The sequence below is a fragment of the Haemaphysalis longicornis genome, unplaced genomic scaffold (genome assembly GCF_048455015.1).
Source record: "Haemaphysalis longicornis isolate Haplotype H1 unplaced genomic scaffold, Haemaphysalis longicornis Haplotype H1 scaffold_10, whole genome shotgun sequence".
NCBI classification, from domain to species: domain Eukaryota; kingdom Metazoa; phylum Arthropoda; class Arachnida; order Ixodida; family Ixodidae; genus Haemaphysalis; species Haemaphysalis longicornis.
In genome coordinates, this window is record NW_027526204.1 from 36,709,732 (window position 1) to 36,729,028 (window position 19,297).

At 49.7% G+C, this 19,297-nt stretch overlaps 1 protein-coding gene across 6 annotated transcripts in view; it reads left to right on the plus strand.

The window, feature by feature from the left end:
* The window catches only part of LOC144158379 (uncharacterized), a 156,409-nt gene that overhangs the window by 118,287 nt on the left and 18,825 nt on the right, over nt 1-19,297 (plus strand). For 4 of the 6 annotated variants that reach the window (XM_077689243.1, XM_077689242.1, XM_077689245.1 and 1 more), the window contains 2 exons: nt 5,828-5,995; nt 16,681-16,903. In XM_077689243.1, the coding sequence (XP_077545369.1) occupies nt 5,828-5,995; nt 16,681-16,903 (391 nt within the window). Of the gene's footprint in view, nt 1-1,423; nt 1,579-5,827; nt 5,996-6,455; nt 6,574-16,680; nt 16,904-19,297 lie in introns of those variants that run through there. The other 2 variants (XR_013320043.1, XM_077689244.1) reach the window with 2 other exon arrangements.

Here is a 19,297-nt window from a genome sequence, read left to right on the forward strand (position 1 = left end):
AAAGAAGTCCAGAAGCTGTAGGCAAAACGTAACATGTTTACTTCATAGCGAGAGATGAGCCGAAGCCAAAGAACAATGCCCCGACGGGCGAGATTACAGTGCAGGACTCGAGCAGAGTGACAGCATTGATTTACTACTCAAACAGGAAAGAACTACCGCGCTTGGAGGGGTCTTAATATACCCGAAGCGCCAACGGTCAAAACAAGCGTTCCCTCAAGATTTTGCACCCGACACTAACGGCACAGACACACACATCACTCTTTCCCCAGTTCGTGAGCAATTGGTAGTAGCGGCGCACGCTGAGTCCGAGTAAGGGGAGAGAGGAGGTCTCCGCAGTGGACGCGGGGCTTCCGTGTCCTTGAGACAAGTCTCAGCCTGCTGCGTCGGCACGCCACCGCAGTTTGATCACGCCGAGAGCGAGGTGCCCGATCCCGGCCTGTCACAGCTTTTTAGAATTTGTCCACGGCAAGCGTGAGTCACCTACAAAGGGGGCCTGCTTGAAAGGCGCACGTAGTGGAAGCTTCGCCGCACAGCCGAGGAGTGTTGAAACAAAGCCCAGCGGCGGGCTCATTCTTAACACCTTCTCCGAGAGGGGGGGGGAAGAGGGTTCGAGGTCCGGATGGGGAAGGGTCTTCAACCGTTGTCCTGAGGGATGGTTTCAGAGAGCAATGCTCGCCAGATGCTCGACTCCAGGCCTGGGCTGTACGACACCGTGCCAGAGCTTCACCGGGCCGGTCACTGGACGAATAGTGGCTTCCCAAGAACGTCTCTGGCTTGGTCAGGCAAGCAACAAAACAACACAGGAAGACACAACCGCATCGCCGGCAAGTGCGAAGACAAATCCACACTTAAGCTCTACCAGGCTTTTAGTTGCGATAAAATACGCTAATAACTAACTACACTAGTTATATTTTAGCCCACCAGTACTTTAGCACAGCACACTAACTTGAAAGGTGATATTTCGTGTGATTGAAAATGTCTCACACAAAAAGAAATGTAATTTTAAAGGGCGAAATATGGTTCAGGAAAAACAATGGAATGGAAAAAGTCAGGCGTCTACAGGCCACTTCTCGTGCTAAGAGCCGCGATTCAAGCTCTCATCATTCCCCTGAGCTTTCCGTATTTTGAATCGCACCTTAGGTGCGCCCGCTCTCTGAAAGCGACTGTGACGGGTCGAAAGGACATCAGCCTTCTTTCGAGATGTGTCTCGAGCGCGCGGACGACGCTGCTGTATTGTCCACCGCTCAAGCAAGCCGTGCGCTATCGTTCTCGGCCGCTCCGAGGTCCGCTCAGACCCGGCGCAAAGCGTTCGTGCGGCGCTACCATTCTGCAGCCCCGCATAGGAGCTCTTGCCGCACTTATTTGCGACACTATCAGTAAGCGAACACCGAACTGTGTTTTCCTCTCGTTTCCGCCTGTCAAGGCCAATCTAGGTACCGGCGGCCCGGTCTCAGACAACGGCTCAACCCCAAGCGACAACGGAGTGGCTAGGTGCTCGGCTTGCCGTTGCCTGACATCGAGTATCTAAGTTGCAGGTGGAAGGCTAGCGACTCGCTCCGCTGCGGCGTCGTCGTCAAGGTTAGCTCCATCGTGAAAACCATTCATTTCTCGACTGCCGGCTCTGCCCCAGCGTACTCGGTTCTGAACTCGCGTCCGCAGAAACACCTTTCGTGTCAACGAGCGCGTGTTGCCCTTTTTCGTTAACGTCACAGTTTAGGCTTTCCCGCGGAACGTCATTAGCCTGCAAACTGCGCGCGTTCGGCTCGGTATTCATTTTCAAGGCCTCCCGTGTACCTGAGCACTCCAAACACGATGACGCGGACACATCTCCGCTCACAGGAGCGGCCTTACACAGTGTACTTACGCTGCCCTCTGTCATAGGTCTTCGGAAATTCCCCATCCTCGATATCTGTCGGAGTGTCGCCATTCCTCTTAGAGGTGGTGACACTATCGTTACTTGAGCGCTTCGCAGCGAGCTTAGCTGATTCATTCGTCGGCAGTTTCACGAAGTGTACCCTTTGTCGCGGAACAGCTAATCCGACCTGTTCGAGAATAGGTACCTATATTCTGGAAGAAGTTCTCGGGATACTGCCGCCTGCGTGACAAGTTCACCAAACGGACCTCTGATGCTGCACTTAGCAATCAGCAGGCGTATGTTTAGTGCTGCTACGGCCTGCTTCATCCAAACACTCTGTCCCGTCAGCTAAACCAGTTCAACGTACGAAGAGTGGATCATGTCCAACGTGGCAGTGGAGTCGCGAAAAACTCGGCATGGTTTAGAGTTTACCAAGAGCCCACGTACGTACGACTCCAGAAACTGCCTGCTATCCTCACCCTGATCTACCACGAGAAAGACGAGTTTTTCCTTCTTGCAACGCGCAGCACAATGCCCCGTCTCGCCGCAGTTGTGACGCGCAGCCTGTCTCCGCGCTTCGAAAGCTTTTTTTCTGCGCTAATCCTCAGCGTCTCCGCTCTTTTCCTTTTCGTGGCCAGTTTCAGTATCCACGAAGACGACTTTGGTAGCACTGCCGTCTTCCTGGGGAGCTCTGCCTTTCGGTTCTGACTTATCATGCCTCGCCCTGAACTCGTTTTGGCCGTCTTTCGGGCTCTGCGCATCTCGTCGTGTGACGAACTCATCGGCTAGCTCAGCTGCATGATCTACAGTATTTACCCCTGGCCTATCTTGCACCTAGAGTCTCAGGTTTTCTGGTAGATGGCGGAAAAACTGCTCGGGACCGAAGCACTCAACTACCTTGTCGTGCGCTCCGAAAGCCTTTGCCTCTTTGAGCCACTCTTCCATGTTAGCCCTCCGCTTATAGGCGAACTCCGAGTACGACTCGCCCTTAGCTTTCTCGGCTTTATGAAACTTTGTGGCGAAAAGCCTCTGCTGACATCCTGTACTTACGCAGGAGGCTCGATTTGACTTTCTCGTACTCCTTCCCTTCCTCCTTTGGCAAGCGGGCCATTGCGTCGGATGCCTCACCTGGCAAGAGGTTAAGCAGCTTTTTCGGCCAGGAGTCTCAGCTAAACTGGGCCCTCTCGCACGTACGCTCGAAGTTTACCGAAGAAAAAGACCGATGTCTTCTCCTACGTTGTAAGGTCGCATTAGGTCACTCATTCTTAACGTAGGTCGCTCAGTGCCCGCACACTGCACGCTTGGCACGCTTCTGTCGCTGCTACGCCTAGATCGATATGCGTTGATGTCCACACGCGTCATTTCCTGATCATGCTGTTGCTCCCGTTGTAGCTTTCTATCGCGTTCCTGTTTCTGCCTCTCGATCTCCTGTTTTCGCTCCTCACGCTGGCGCTCAGCCTCTGCAGCATGACATTTAGCGGTCTCCCTGCCATCAATCATCCTAATGCACTCAGACAGCTTGTCAGCCACAGCCCCAACAGCGAGTGTAGCCCGTATCAGCTCTGGCTTTCTCAGCGCGTCCGAAACATTCAAGCGCAACTCTTTTGCAAGCTCAAACAACTGCGGTTTTTTCAACGCCTTAAAATTCATCGCCGGCCTAGAGTACTGCTTTCCCACTTCTACAAAAATGTTTTGCGCGAATATCCCACACCACAAAAACACACGCCCTACCAGCTATTCTCAGTAGCCTGGTAAAACTCAGTGAAGAAAAGTCCTGCTGTCAACATTGACCGCCGTGAATTCTGGTAAGTCCGAAGCCGCCTTGACGTCCGTCGTATTTGATCTCGCACCGCTGGCTCCAGGTGTTACAAAGTTGCCATCCGACCGCTGCCAACCATTTGTTGCGCACGTTGCCATCCCACCACTGACAACGCGTTGCTGCGTACGGGAATGCCGAACCGAGCCGAGCTCCGTCACCTCCGACATACGTGTGGTAGCATGGTTTGAAGCGAGCGGCCAGCCAATGTTGCAGCCGTGAAGAAGTCCAGAAGCCGTAGGCAAAACGTAACTTGTTTACTTCATAGCGAGAGATGAGCCGAAGCCAAAGAACAATGCCCCGACGGGCGAGATTACAGTGCAGGACTCGAGCAGAGTGACAGCATTGATTTACTACTCAATCAGGAAAGAACTACAGCGCTTGGAGGGGTCTTATTTATACCCGAAGCGCCAACGGTACAAACAAGCGTTCTCTCTTGATTGTGCACCCGACACTAACGGCACAGATACACACACCCCTCTTCAGAGTTCGTGAGCAGTTGGTAGTAGCGGTGCGCGCTGAGTCTGAGAGAGGGGAGAGAGGAGGTCTCCACAGTGGACGCTGGGCTTCCGTGTTCTTGGGACAAGTCTCGGCCTGTTGCGTCGGCGCGCCCCTGCAGTTTTATCCCGCCGACAGCGAGGCGCCTGATCCCGGCCTGTCACAGCGTGTTAGAATTTGTCGGCGGCAAGCGTGAATCACCGACCAAGGGGGCCTGCTTGAAAGGCGCACGTAGTGGAGGCTTCGCCGCACTGCCGAGGAGCGTTGAAACAAAGCCCAGCGGCGGGCTCATTCGTAACAAGTGGAAGCAGTGCGTACGGAAGAGGGCTGATGACTATTGTTGTGTTCGTAGGGTGAGCAGTCGACGTGTGGTCGGACTGCTGAAGAAAAAAAAAATCTTAGGTATACAACGACTTCTAATTTCGCATCGTAGGAGTGCCTGAAAGATGTGACCTTCACTTCGCACTGGACGCAAAGCTGTGTGGTTTGAATTGAGCAAGAAACTGTTTCACGAGGGTACCCATTTTACGGTGGAGCTGCCCTACGATAGTATCACGGAGGTCCGTGGCCGCGTAGACTGACTGCGTATAATATAAAACTTTGTAGCGTTGATACAGCTAAAGATAGCTACCACGCACCCTCTCCACGCACCACTTGTGCGCCGTAGGGGCGCACTTCAGATCTGTGGCGCACTCTCTGTGGTTCCAATCGATCTGTGTTCTGTAGATGGAGCTGTGGGTGTACGTACGCGCGAAATATTAAACTACGTATAAATGTGGGAGAGCCGATGTATACACATAAAACCTTAAGTATACGTATATGCATCTGTAGTATAGTTGTCACGCACAGCTTAGGGCTAGCTATCTCAGTTGCATTCCAAATATAGCTGCGCCTAGTTATGTACCATCACAGATTGAAGGGGTGCTCCTTTTTCTTCAGACGCTCAACAGTAAGAAAAAAGCCTCTAAACGTTTAATTATGCAAAAGTTCATGTGAACTTTTAGAGGGAAGCCATTGAAGTTGTCAAGCGGCTTGCTCTACTTCTGAATAAATTCGATGGCTGAGTAGAGGGCGCAAAAAAGTTTCGAATTTTCAGGGGCCGCCGGTACACCGGGGCTGTGATGCGCAGCGCAGTGGAGGGCTCCGCCACAATGTGGGCCACCTTCTGATCAACCCCCACGGAAGATACTACACACGGGCGTTTGCGCCTTTCTCCTACGTCCAAAACAAAATGACTACCGCAGCTCGGATTCCTTCGTGTCCTTGGGCTCAAACATAGGGAGCGTTAGCGACTGAACAACAATGAAAGCGACGTGAACAAAGTTACGTGATTCAATAATAACAACTGAGGAGAGAATCGACGTTGCTCCTCTGTTCACAAACAACTTTGTACTTTTTAGCACGCTGCCGCACCTCTTTGGCATCTTGTCTTCAGCCTGTCATCCCCGTTAAGTATCAGCACAGAAGGCTCGTTCGCCACCTCAATCCAGCGCACCCATAAGAAAATAGAGACAAGGAAATGTGAACGGTAATTAGAAATATGAATATCTTAAACCAAATGTCATTTCCTGATTATTTCTTGCTCGTACTGCAACAGACGGAGAAGGGTTAAGGTACTGTTTCTGGCATAAAGCATGTGCTGATTTCTCTTTTTGCAGATATACCCCATGACAAGGAATCCAAGAGGGCTATGCATTATTATCAACAACATCTATTTCTTCCATGATCCGCCACGCCTCGGTGCAAAGGTGGACGGAGAAAACATGAAGAACCTTTTTGAGGCGCTCCATTTCCTCGTAGATTACCGAGAAGACCTCACAGCTCACGTAAGCTTAACAGTCAATAACTTCCTCTTTCAATATTTACGCTAGAAAGTTAAGGCTGTCATTTCGTGCATAACGCTGTTATTCCAGTCGATAAATTTAAGGTTCTGCAGATCGAGTCGATGGCACTTATAAGGATCACACGTAGTGATCTGTCGGTTATAACAACCCTATTTTGGTGCACATACGACTTTCCTATGCTGCCCATTGAGACTGCGTCCAGATGTTCCGACCATTTTTTTCAAAGCCTCCTTTTCTTACTATGAACACTTCAAACACGGTCACGGAAAAAATGGGATGCATCCCACGTGAAGAAAAAACACCAAAACAGTCCTTAAATCATCAGACAGACGCGCGTGCTAGTGCGTTCACCACTCCAGTTTAATCCTGGCGAAGATATCTTAGACAGACTACCACCGCCTGCAGATTTCGGACGCCGTGACCGAGGTCAATCACTTTCCAGGCATTTCTCCAGAGGCAGAATGGCACTGAGGACGAAAAATATTGAGGTTGCAGCATGAAGCCTGGCGGTCATCTAGCGGTGACTAGCAGTCCTAAATTGTAAGCCACGCTAAAGGGTAAATAATCTTGAGGATGTGCAAGATGCTCTAAATGAACATTACACAACACTCCGTATCAACGGCCGCTCAAGCGTTGCTATCGCCGATGTCAATCCCCACGCCACCCAAATTGATGCCAGCACGGCACCGCGCGCTGCAATAAGCAACTGCGGTTGCCTATACCCCTGGCTTACGTACACAAAAAATGTCTAGAGTTTACCGGGACACTACAGTGAATTTGTCACGCTCCTGTTTTTACTTGCACTGTGAAGACTTGTTCACATAAACACACCTTTCATTGTTTATCTTGGCGGTAAGGTGGTATTTATTTTATAACGCATTAATGATGAAAACGTCCCATGCACGGTTTGCGGCGGCCGCACAAACTAACAGCAGTGGCGTCAATAAAAATTGCTATATGATTCGGCGATGCCCAAGATGAAAGTATCAATCGTTTTTCTTTAGGTTTTGCAAAATGACATGCTTGGTATCCGACTTTACTGTTAGATTGGAATTATAAATATCCCAGCAATTGGTATATCGCACTTCTGCCATGTTGTCCTCTGCAAAATGTGTCAGATAACCCTACTAGGAAGGCTGGGAATCGTAAGAACAACTAGCCCAGGCCTATGCACTGAATAAACGCCCTCCGGTCACCCCAGATGCTCAAATGTGATGGGCTTTTTCTCCATCTTTGGAGCTTGCTTGGGTCGGGCCTGTAGTGTAACAGACGTGTTCACACAATGCGAAGGGTCGGCTGATTCTGGACAGTGCCAGCCAGCAGTCTGTGCTTATGGCAACACCACCCCGAGAATTCTCCAGCGCGTCAGTGTCAACATCAACGCGCTCTTCGGACTCGCTGGTTTACCAATAAACTTTACAGCACAAAAATGCTGAATTTATTACGAAAAACTAAGCCCAAAAACAAATAAAACAAAAAGAACCGGTGGTCCAGCCCCCGATGGCAGGGGACGAAATGTAAAGAAATATTTTTTTCATTTATTTTATTTATGACATACTGCAGACCCCACAAAGGGTCCAAGCAGGAGGTGCAGAATCACTGCAGTGTAACACACTGACAACATAAGGTAAAAATATAGCAACAGAGAAAAAATGAAAAGAACACACACACACACAAAGAGAACACAGACACACACAAAGAGAAACCAGACGTGACGGAATTAGGGGCCGTACGGAAAAAATACCGCAGGGATTGGGTTGCAGGCCGGGAAAAAATTTTCACAACACATTCAGACATGTGGCCGCTAGAGAAACGCTACCTTTTGTGCAATGCTTGAAACCAATGAGACTCCGTTTACAAAATGGGTGATTACCCATTTGGTTGTCTTTTGAGAGGTATTACAGTGGGCGAAAGGAGTAACTGGTCCGGATAAATATCCATTTAAATGTTCCCTCCGCTTTCCCGTAATAGGCATACTTACTAAACAGACTAGATTAAATCGGTATAAATGGGAATCAGTAAGCACACAAGCGGAATTTTTTTGGTGTCTACCGTTATGTCGCGCGGTGGTGTAGCACCGAGCTAGCACATTAGGATTGCTAGGCTCCACTGTCTCACCTTCGAAACATGGTCCTCTGGGTTTTATTTCTGCCGACGCACAGCCGGGCTACAGCGGTGGTGTCCGCTGGTCTAGGCAGGCTGTGGCCGATCTTGCTCCAGCCCGTCCGTGGCCGACGGTGCGGTGTTCGGAACAAGGTCCCCTCGAAATTTGGTAAAAGCTGGCTTCACTGATTTCACTCTTTCTAGAGCCACGTGTGCTAATTTAATCAACGTCGCAAGGAAAAATGTTCTGGGTGTTGTTTAAAGCTTCGCTTTCGAACCACCTTCACAGTGTAGATTGGAGCCAATTTTTACTTCCTTAGTACCTATAGTAACTTCGCTGAGCCTTCTCTCGATTTATCGGACTTAGGTGTTTATGCTAGCAGATCTCTGGTCGCGATACTGACCGCTGTGGTAGTTCCTTGAGGCTTGCCAGCCCCGACAAGGAATGGCTCCCATGACTAAAATCAAAGAGGGAAGAAAAAACGAAACACAAGGCAAAAGGGAAAGCATGCTAAGCTCATCCATACCGTAGTAGCAGCTGAGGTGCGAAAGAACATACAATTTCATACCAATTAATACTAGACGCAAATATGTATATGCCATCTCATGCTATCGCAGACGGCGTCATAGCAGCTAGAAAATGTTTTCTACCACTAGCCTGGGCTAGTCACCAGGCTTTTTTTTGCTCTTAAAACCGAGCGCAACAAAAAAGAGCAACATTTATTTTTTGTTCGTCTTGCATTGAGCTTCTAAAAAACTGGTCGCCCTCGCACCATGCCAAACTGGATATCCAGCAAAGCAGTGGCAAAACCACAAAAAATGTGATGAAAGAGGGCATGAAATGTTTCTCTTTTTCTAGGCGGATTGTAGGTTGCGCTCGGCTAGTCTCACTAGATGCGTCACTAGCGTCGTTTGGCTACAGTCACTAGTGTGCAGCCTCGGCTGCACACAGTCTTCTAAGATGCGTACAAGCGGTGACGGACCTCACTTACCTGTAATGAGGTGTACATAAGTCTGCAGACTCCCTCACAGCTGCACGCAAACACCATTCACTCACCACTCACTCATGGGTGGTGATTGAGCTTCACCATCGCTTTGGAGGTGGGAGTGTTATTGAGAGTGAGTGCGCGCCTGACGCGCACTGAGCCCCGCTTACCACTTGCGAGTGCGAGTGTTATTCGTGGAGTGCCCCACTCGCCACTCATGAGTCCGAGAGCCACTCGCGAGGGGCCCCTCTCACCACCCACGAGTACACTCAAGCCATTTGCGGGGCTTACTGTGGTGGGCGCCACGACAGCGCTTGTACTCGCTATTGGCTATTCGTCACAGGAGCCGCTCGCTGTGATCGTTCATGATGGCGGGAAGGCTTTTAGCTTCAAAAATACGTCATCACTGAGCTCCTACCACGTTGTACCCTAGACTTGCTTCTCTGGTGGATTGTTGGTTGAGTAATATGATTTGAATGGGTTTCTGACGCAGTAACGGATTAATACTCTTCGGTTTCATGACGCATGGAGCGTCTGCTGAACACACGCACGAGGTAGGGGAGACGACGAGCGGTGAGCGCGAGTGTGTGCGAGTGGTGACGACGAATGGTGAGCGTGAGTGCGATTAGTGACGACGAGGGGTGGGTGCGAGCGCTAGTGAGTGCAAGGGGTGACTGTGAATGGTGAAGGTGAGCGCAAGTGTCTGCGAGTGGTCAGGACGAGTGGTTAGTGTGAGCACGAGTGGATGCGAGTGGTAGAGGGTTCGTAGTGAGCATGAGTGCGAGTGAGTGTGAGTGGTGAGGGCGTCTGGTGAGCATGCGTGCGAGGGAGTGCATTAGGAAAAATATATTTTCTGTGAAGTGTGAGTAAGTTTTGACAAGTTTTGCCGAGGTATGGTGCCGTGTATGGCCGGTGCGTCGGCAGAGACCAGCGGCGTTGTTATTTCACGTATCTCCGGCATCGTCGGCAGCGCCACCCCATTAACGCGCTCTATCCTGACCTGCCCTTCTGTCGCTTTTTCTGTGGACGGATCGATGGGGATAGTTTCTTTTCTAAAATGTCTGGGCTGTTGCTCATGCAATGAAACGGCTGACAAGTGCATAACCACTAAATTTATTTGGGCACTCATTTCGCTCAACGTATTCTAAACTTACCTCATTATCCGCCTATCTAGAAGCAGAAAGAAGGAACTCTTGCTTACTTTGTTGGGATTCTCACACCGATATTTTAAACACAACAGTCTTTCTTGGGCTACCGAAATGCAGAAAATTTGGTCTGTCTGTCTAAAACAGAATTTATTAATTCTAGGACCCGCTGTAATCACGTAATAAATGGGTCGACAGGGCACAGCATATACGCAATGTGCTACAGAGGAAACGATGTAAACATCACACAAAGTTCACAAAAAACAAGGTACACCACACTGAAGCCTCTTTACAAAAATGTCCAGAGCACAAGGTTGAAACACCTAAGTTCACGTGTGGGAGTCAACATAAAAGCCACAACAGCTCACACACACTAGTTCTACTCTGTACGCAAGTCTATGTATGTACATAGACATGCTCAGCCAAGCTGTCTAAACTGCGCCTTGGCTTCTGAACATACGGCTGCCTTCCCTAGACACCGCGCAAGTGTTACACCTTACTAATAAGGCACGATACACCATTTCCCGCTGTTATTGGCTACCTTGATGAACCGAGTCATTCTTAACTAAGCGCAACCAGCTCATGCTGCAGGTGCTCCACGGCCAGGTTATGAACGCGCCACAAGAGAGGATACATGGCATGCTGAGGACTTGCCAGCAAGAAGTTACATCTTGCTGGCGCCACACAGCAGACACCCGCACAGAAGAAGAAAGCTGACGAACGGATATTTTGAATTCGTATGCGATCCCAGCCAGAGCTCACATATTCTGCTGAATAAAGCCCAAAATCTGACGGCCACACTACCGTAAAAAAGATCACGCTATAGAGTCTATGTTTGCCCCATTGCGGGCACCGCACAAAGCGAACCACACGAAATGCTCCAAGGTGGCCATACATCGGTAGGGCTCTCCAGCCACGCAACCAACCGAAATCACGAACGTCTGCAGGAAGCACCGCTGACGTTAATTGTTGCCAGCGGGCCCTGCGAGACTTGTATTTTTGCTGATCATCCAACTCCCTAATAACCAATTTCTCGTATTTATCACTCGCAGATGAGGCTCTACTATCTAAATCTGCGTTGCTCGACTGAATTCCTCTAAGTATTTTAGCAACGTACCTATAAAAAGGCGGCGGCTGCACCGCAGCACGGCTGTAGGTCCGGTAATGGGCTCATCATAAAACAATGAGCGAGCAATACCCAAGAAGCAGCGAAGCAGAGCCTGTCGCGGGTGCTGAAAATCATCTCTAATTTCCCACATACCGTCCAACATTAAAACACGTGACACCATATTTAGGTAGGTATGGCAAGATCAACCCCCCTTCCATGCTTCGGGGCAGGCGCAGCACAGTGGGCGCAGCTGACTCGGTCTTGCTTGCCTAGAAAAAGGACCCAAATTTTATGCCAGCTGACGGGTTATATCACGAGGTGGCCGAGCCACCCTCGGCCCTTAAAAGAATTCCGCTGAAACGCACGACTTCATGGCATAGCTCCTCTCAGAGAGACACCGCCTGAAAGGTGGCACTATGCCTATGCGTTTGTCAGAAGTGCTTAACAAACCCTTCCACGTTTCACGAGCAACTTCTCTGGAGCCATGAAAGACTACGCCAAGCAACAAGACTTTCCTCACCCACTCTACGTCTCCAACAAGATCACTGACAAGTTACCAAAATAGTAGCTCTGTGCTTTTGCCCTTATTTAGCCGAGATCCACACATCTCACTATACTCTAAAAAATCTGTTTAAAGGCTGGGTATCTGTCGTAATCCCACAGAAAAAGGGATACATTGTCCTCATATGCAGAGAGCTTGATATGGCCATAACCGGGAAGCGGGAATCCGCGGATGAAAAGGGACGCTGCTAGGCGACGCAGAACGGGGTCCAGGCATGGGGCAAAGAGCGAGGCCGACCAGGGACCAACCTGCCTGATCCTTTGCATATGTGTGAAGCGCTCACTGAGGCGGCCATTAGGAAGTAGCCGGGTGGTCACGTTTGAGTAAGCTAGTCGAAGGCAAGATAAATATTGTGATGAAAACCATGACCTAAAACACCGGGCATGTATCGGTGCTCCACTCTATCGAAAGCTTCCTCCTAATTGACCAATATGAAGCAACCGGAAATGCCGGTTCTCCATGTGAAGTCAAATAGGTATCGGGTCAAGCCTTAAGATGAAAAAATTTACCGGCCCGGCACGCTGCACGTTTTAGCGCTGCTTAGGATGTAAGGGAGTACAAAGCTCATTCGGCGGGCTACAATGGACGTGACCGTCTTAAAATCAAGGCTCAGGAGCGTGAGTGGCCTGTACGCACCTGGGTCCGTAGGTCCCCCTTCCAGCTTCGCTATAAGGACGACACGACCCTCGCGAAAAAATTCCGAGCACTCTCGATGAAGAAGCAGGCAGTTCACCATGGCGAGAAGCTCACCCCCTACAACGGAAAAAAAGGTCTTGGAGAACCTCGCAGAGATGCCGTCAGCGCCCGGCGCTGAGGCGCCGCTTCAGTGTCTGACGCAATCATACTGCTCCTCTGTCGAAACCAGCGCACATACCCTGCTCGCCATGTCTTTGGGTACGTGCGGCAGCGCCTCACAAAAGGTCGCTAGGTGTTCCTGAAAGAATTCATCCTACAATGTATTCTCTGAATTGGGGAGGTGAGAAAATTCTGCCGCAAACACCTCACAAATGTCTTCGCAATTAACGCTTTTTCAGCCGTCCGTCAACACAGGCTCTGGCACTTGAGCCATTCCTAGTCCGTCAAGCTAGCCTGCTTTGCGTACTGTAACACGGATAGGTCTTAAACCGGCCGGCTTAAAAACTGGGCAGGACTGGCAGGGCAAGACGACTGTCATATCAGGTGTTCTTACCGCGCCATCAATGCATTGACGTAGTCACACATGGCGAAGGTTAAAGCGCCACCCCTTTTGGCCACCCGAGGCCTCCACAGTGTATCGTTGATCGCGGTCGTGATGCGGCTTTTACGCGCTCTCTCGTCCCGGATCACCACCTCGGGCAAGCAGGACTTAAACTCATCCCATGGTAGTGGGTTCGTCGAGTCGCGACGTGGTGGGCGCAGCGCATTCCTTAATGCGGCTACACTGACCTCATCTGTAAGCAATCTGTCGTCTATCGGCCACATCTGGTTATGTGGCACCTAGTCGCCGAGGTTTGCAATCGCTAATGCTGGCGTGTGGACAGAAATACGAGGAGTGCCCACCGGAAAAGAGAGAACGTCACAGCGCTCAAGATAATGGCTGAGCTCCGGCGGGAAGAACTTATCCAACCGGCTGTCCTACCGTCCCCCTCCCACGTGGCGACAAACCTTTTACCATGCAGCTGCACCCACGTGTCACGGAGCGGGAGCTGACTAACAAGATCCCGTAGTGCCCGCGCATCGACATCAGGTTTACCCTGTCCAGGACCGCACACATCTCGCTGGAGATTGAAAACACAGTTAACGTCCCCAACTCAAAATTTTGTTTAGGGCTCCAAAATGAACGCATTTGTAGATGTGAAAAACGCTGATCAATCGGAGTGTCACGCCGGTGCATAAACTACGGTTGCACGCACAGGACTCGCGAAGCACAAACTCTTCGGCAAGCACTCGCCCATCAAAGCCGAACGTGCCGTGAGACTTGTTGCGCAGGCTCTTGCACAAGAAAACTCCTACACCCGAAGCCGCCCGATCAATCAAAGCAAAAAACGCCTCACTTAGCGAAAGCGAACTGCCTCATAGGAAAATTTTATTACTCCACTGTAAACCCCTCGCGAAAGGCCAACACATCGCGGCGAGCGGACATTACATACCTGCTGGAAGGGAGCGTCAACGTTTTTGCGCATTTGCATATTGCATTATCTCTCTGTTTGTCAACGCTTCAAAAACCTTGGGCATTGACGCAAAGCAAGTGCACCAGGATGATGATTATATAAATGTGCTAAATAATGATGACGATGCCACCTACATCTTGCTGTCTTCAGAGGACACCTCAACACAAATTTCTTAGTGTCATCCACGTCACCTGAGTCCGTGGAGGAAGGCAAACTCTGCTTGGACGCGTCGGGCCAATCCACGAGATGGGTAGCGCTGTAGGTCGGCGACCTGGCTGACAGAATTGACCTGACAGAGGTCCTTGATCTCGGGCGGAAGCAGAACTCTGGTGCTGGGCGTATGAAGACCCGCCGCAGGCGGCTCAGACGCGAGACTACAATGGGTCGGCGCCGTCTTTGGGTTGCTTTGCGTCTTTCGGCGGCTGCGCGAGCCGCTGGAGGTTCTAGAAAGAACGGTATCTTTGACCGGTGCATGCCCTTGCTCGCGCTGAGGATGCTACGGGGTATCGCTGCACTCGGTCGAGCTGTCACTCGAGAGGGGGGAGATGTTAGTCAAAGACGATGACCTGGCCGCCCAAGCAGGTGCGATCGCCTCCTCTAAAGGCGGCGTTAAGCACTCCAAATCCATCCCTTGGCTGGCGCTCGGAGATTCCGCGATTGTGTTGGAATCTCCCAGAGCATTGCTCTCGCTCTGCCAGATGGCTTGATGAGGACCGGGGTAGTTTAGCAAATTCACTTGCGCTTTTGAGAGCCTGCTGAGTGCTGTGCGCACAAGGTGTATCGGGAAAATGGCTTGCAGCGTCCGGATGAGACTGGGGCCGCAGGTAGTCGGCAGTTTCATGGTTGCCCTTGCAGCGACGACACTGGCGTTACAGTCGGCTTCGTCGTGGCTGTAATCCGAGAAGCGGTCTCACAAGGGGGTCTTAAAGTGAAATTAAAGCGTTAAGGCATAATGGCACTCCTCTGAGTCTCATAGAAAATTACTTGAAAGATAGACAACAAGTAGTTCATATTGGTAAAGTTTAATCCGAAATTAAATCTATAAACCTTGGAGTTCCTCAGCAATCCATCCTTGGACGTATATCGTTTTTATTGTAAATTAATGACCTGCCTCTTCAGCTAGTTCACGCCATCCCGGTGCTTTACGCCGATGATACGAATCTTTTATTGCGGACCCGGTCGGGGCTGGTTCGGCAGAACCTCGCGTCGATTGCGGATACCATGTCTTTCAGGTGGGAACTGCTGTTTGTCACGCGCCGTGAGTGCCTGCCTCCCATTCGCGGTCACGACCCCGACGGCGTGATTGTGAATGCCGTCGAGCCTTGTGCTCGCATGCTTTGGGATTCCCTAAATAAACGGCTGTGCTTCGGCACTACTGTCTACTGTGTTATCGTATCGGCGACCTCACTGGTCTGCTGTAGGCATGGGAGCCCGCGAGGTTGACACGCCGGGAGCTAGCGTGGGAGCCTACCCCAGAGTGCTGGCAAGGTCCCCGAGGAACCCTCCTCTCTAACCCACATGGTTAATGAAGAACTCAAGAACAAAAGTTAATGAGGGACTCAAACACTTATATTCATGGTGTTCAGCTAATGCCATGCAACGTAACCCTCAAAAGCCAGGTTATATATTATTCCACTCAGAGGCCAAACGAGTAGAAGAGCTATCTCCAGTTATTTATATTTCGTCCGTGATTGCACGCACTAACAACACAAAGTTTTTAGCTATTGTAATTGATAACCATTTAAAATTAACTGATCATATACGCTTAATAATAAAAAAGGCGTCTTACGGATTGTATGTGCTTGCGCAATGTCGACATTTTTTTTACTTCAGACATACTTGTCAACTTATACTATGCATCCGTACACTGCCACATAAATTAAGGTATCGTAGACAGGGGCCGCACATATAAAACACATCTGTTGCCCATTCTTCGGTTACAAAAACGAGCAGTTCGAATTGTTTTACGTTGTAAAAGTAATGAAATAGTGAATATGTTTGAATTTTTTGATGTAACTAATGTTTATAATTCAGTAACGTATAACATAGCGCAACTCATGTTCCAAATTTTTCAACACAAATTAATTATAAGCACAATTTGCTTCCAACCTTCTCATCGAACCACTGGTGCGAATCCACAACGTCTTCTGTTGCCTAAAATTCGTACCAATTATGGAAAAAAACAGACTACAATTCACAGGAGAAACTTGCGGGAATAGTTTGAATGCCGGAATTCAGAACCTTAATTCTTTTATATTGTTTAAAAAATCTGTCAAGCAACATCTTATGTCTGAAAATTTTATGTGAAAGCGTGATTTTTGTTCTTCATTTTTATCCTTTTTTGTTGCTGCAATTGCCAGTACCAACTTGTTATAAAAGTGTACTATTATTTGGTTGGGACCATTTGACAATATTGTTGGGTCCCTATGTTTCTTGTATGTATATGTGTTTTGGTTTAGATAAATAACCCTCAACCTCAACCTCAAAAAGCACCTATGCTTTCTAATGATGTCTATTTGAAAGATTTGAAACAACTTTTGACCCACTTTTGCAGGTCTCGGTGTTGACATTTTTTTGCAAGTGAAGAACGATGTGTGCAATCAAACTTTGCAGGATATGAAGAAAATGTTTCGGGAAGCGGCGAAGACCAAAGCACACCGGAATGCCGAATGTTTCGTGGTGATCCTTATGTCCCACGGAACAAACGGTAAAATAAAAGGGGTGGACGGAGAGGACGTGGACTTGCTTTATGACGTCTTCCGCCGGTTCAACAATGTCAACTGCCCGGACCTGCAGGGGAAGCCAAAAATATTCTTCATCCAGGCGTGCCGAGGAGGTACGTACGCCTTTTCTGTGTGCTTGTGGTTACATTTCGCTTACACAACAGGGCCTCGGCCAAATGGTGAACAAAATTATATTACAGCGAAAGTTTTCCGGTCTCTCCCTCCGTTTCACGTGTTGCTGCTCGCGCTTTACCACAACGGCCAAGGCCGGGTGCTAGCTTCAATCAGATAAAGCTGGCCACCGTGTATTTCGCCATCCGGGCTTCGGAGGCCATTGGGTAGATATCCCCGGGAGAAGTTACACCAGATAACTCCAGCCTCCAAATAAAGCACCAGTGGGGCCACTAAATGTGGCTGTCAAGTGTAAGTCTATGCGTGTATGATGTTCAGGGCACTTGGAGCTGCTGGCGTCTAAACAACGTGCTCGCCAGCAGGGTGATAATTATATTGCTGATGGTGATGACGATAACGATCATGATGATAGTGTTGGTTATGAAGATTTTTATTATTCAGAGAAGAAGGTGTTCCGACTGCTCGCCGGTGGGAGGACTCCTTAGTCTAGATACTTTCTCGCTCTTGGTGCCAGACGTGCCCTGGCGAGCAGGCTCTTCTGCTTTTTGAAGCTCGAGCTCGTCAGCAGGCAGCCCCACTGCTGTGAGGTTGAGAGTGAGGAATCGGGGCAGCTGGTGTGTTGTTGCATTCGCTGACCATACGTTTAGAGGTGCAGGCGGTAGTACAGAAATGGGAGTCTAGGGTGCATTGGGTTTGTTAGAGCTTATGAGGTAGCGCACCATTAGGGAAAGTATTGCTTTGTAGGCAATGCCAGTAGCGTGCCAGGCGGTAACGTAGCATTATGTCGGCGTAATGGATTACTTACTGGGAGCTTTCGTCTGGCAATAAACCTAAAATTCATTGGGGAGGCTATGTTTAGCCGGAAGCAGGCAGTAGCGTTAGCGACGTCATTTTCATGGACCGAAGTGTCGCCTCGTATTCATACGAGTTGGGTGTTAAAATCGTGTATACACAGACGTAACAAGGCGACCTGCCACGTCGGGTAGTACCACGTTGACCAGTTGATAGCGAGAGCTTGTGGGCGGCGAGCAGGAGGCTACCCGAGTCCCAAATGTTGGAGCAGCAAAACCGATGACAAGTTCTCCTGCAAGTGTATTATAGGTATTTTTTATGATCACGATTGTGAGGGTGTGCCCTTAGTTGAAGAATACTTGTGTGTGTACCGGACGGGTAGGGTTCATCTCCTGGCCTACTTTAAGGGGATACTGACACAATATTTTGAAGGCGAGATAACTTCGGAGATAGACTGGTGTGAACTCATATACATCATCTGCAAAATATCAATGGCGAATACAACCTAGAATATATTTAAAATCAATTTTAAAGTGTGCGAAACGCAACCGGGCAGCCAGCAGACGACCACGTGCAATCGATATCCCGCGGATATTTTGTAAATAAACAACATCCAAACACGTCACGAGTTTGTGTTTGACGCTTCCGCACTGCCGGCGTTTTTCGCCGGTTCTCCCGGCTGGCCGCTCATATCGGAGGGCCGGAGGGCGGAGCTTCTGCTCTCGAGAACGAACGACTCGATCGTTGGCGGCGGAGGCGCTGTGATTTCGTCAGCTCATCGGGCAGCTGGCCGCGACAAAAGTTCTACAGCGATTCCAGGCACTCCATTTCTATTACTGTATATTTAAATTGGACGCAAAAACGTGCCGGAGAAATGAAAAGCCCACTGAGCGAGCCGCACGGTCGCTCTACAGGCGGCGGCCACGGCCGCGAAGTGGCCCAGGCCGGCACAGGTAGCTTGAGTGATAGCTTGTTACCGCTGCACAAAATTATACCCAAGTCCCAACCATGGTAGCTTATATGAGAAAGCGGTTATTGATGTGATGGCCGGTTGCATTAAAATTGTCATCTACACGGCTTACGAGAGCGGCAATGAATATCCGCCGCAGTGCTAAGCCAAACACACCTGTAGGCCGACCTGTAGGCCGACCAGCCGGGTGCTCCCAGCGCGCGTCTTGCCACCCACTGTCTCGAGCGTCGCGCGTCGTTCTTTAGTCGCGGTAGCATTTGCATTTGCAGCGGCTGCGTCACGTCCACGGTCGCTTTTTATTAAGTGGCTCACGAGACCGGTACGTGGGGGCATTCGCAGAAACTGCCGGAGATGGGGATTCGACAGTGCTACGGCAGCTCTGCTCTGGGATATCCCTCCGACGGCCACATGGTCAGCTTAGTTCACACAAAATCCATCGTTTCGCGGCACCCGCTGAAACCGAAACTGCGACTGCCCGCATTGAAAATGCCTCTAAATAAACAACCGTCGGCCGCTGAAGCAAATGAGGTTTCTACACGTGATACGTAGGTCACAAGCTACTTATCGCAACAAAAAAAAACAAGATCCGAAATTTTTGTGTCAGTGCCTCCTT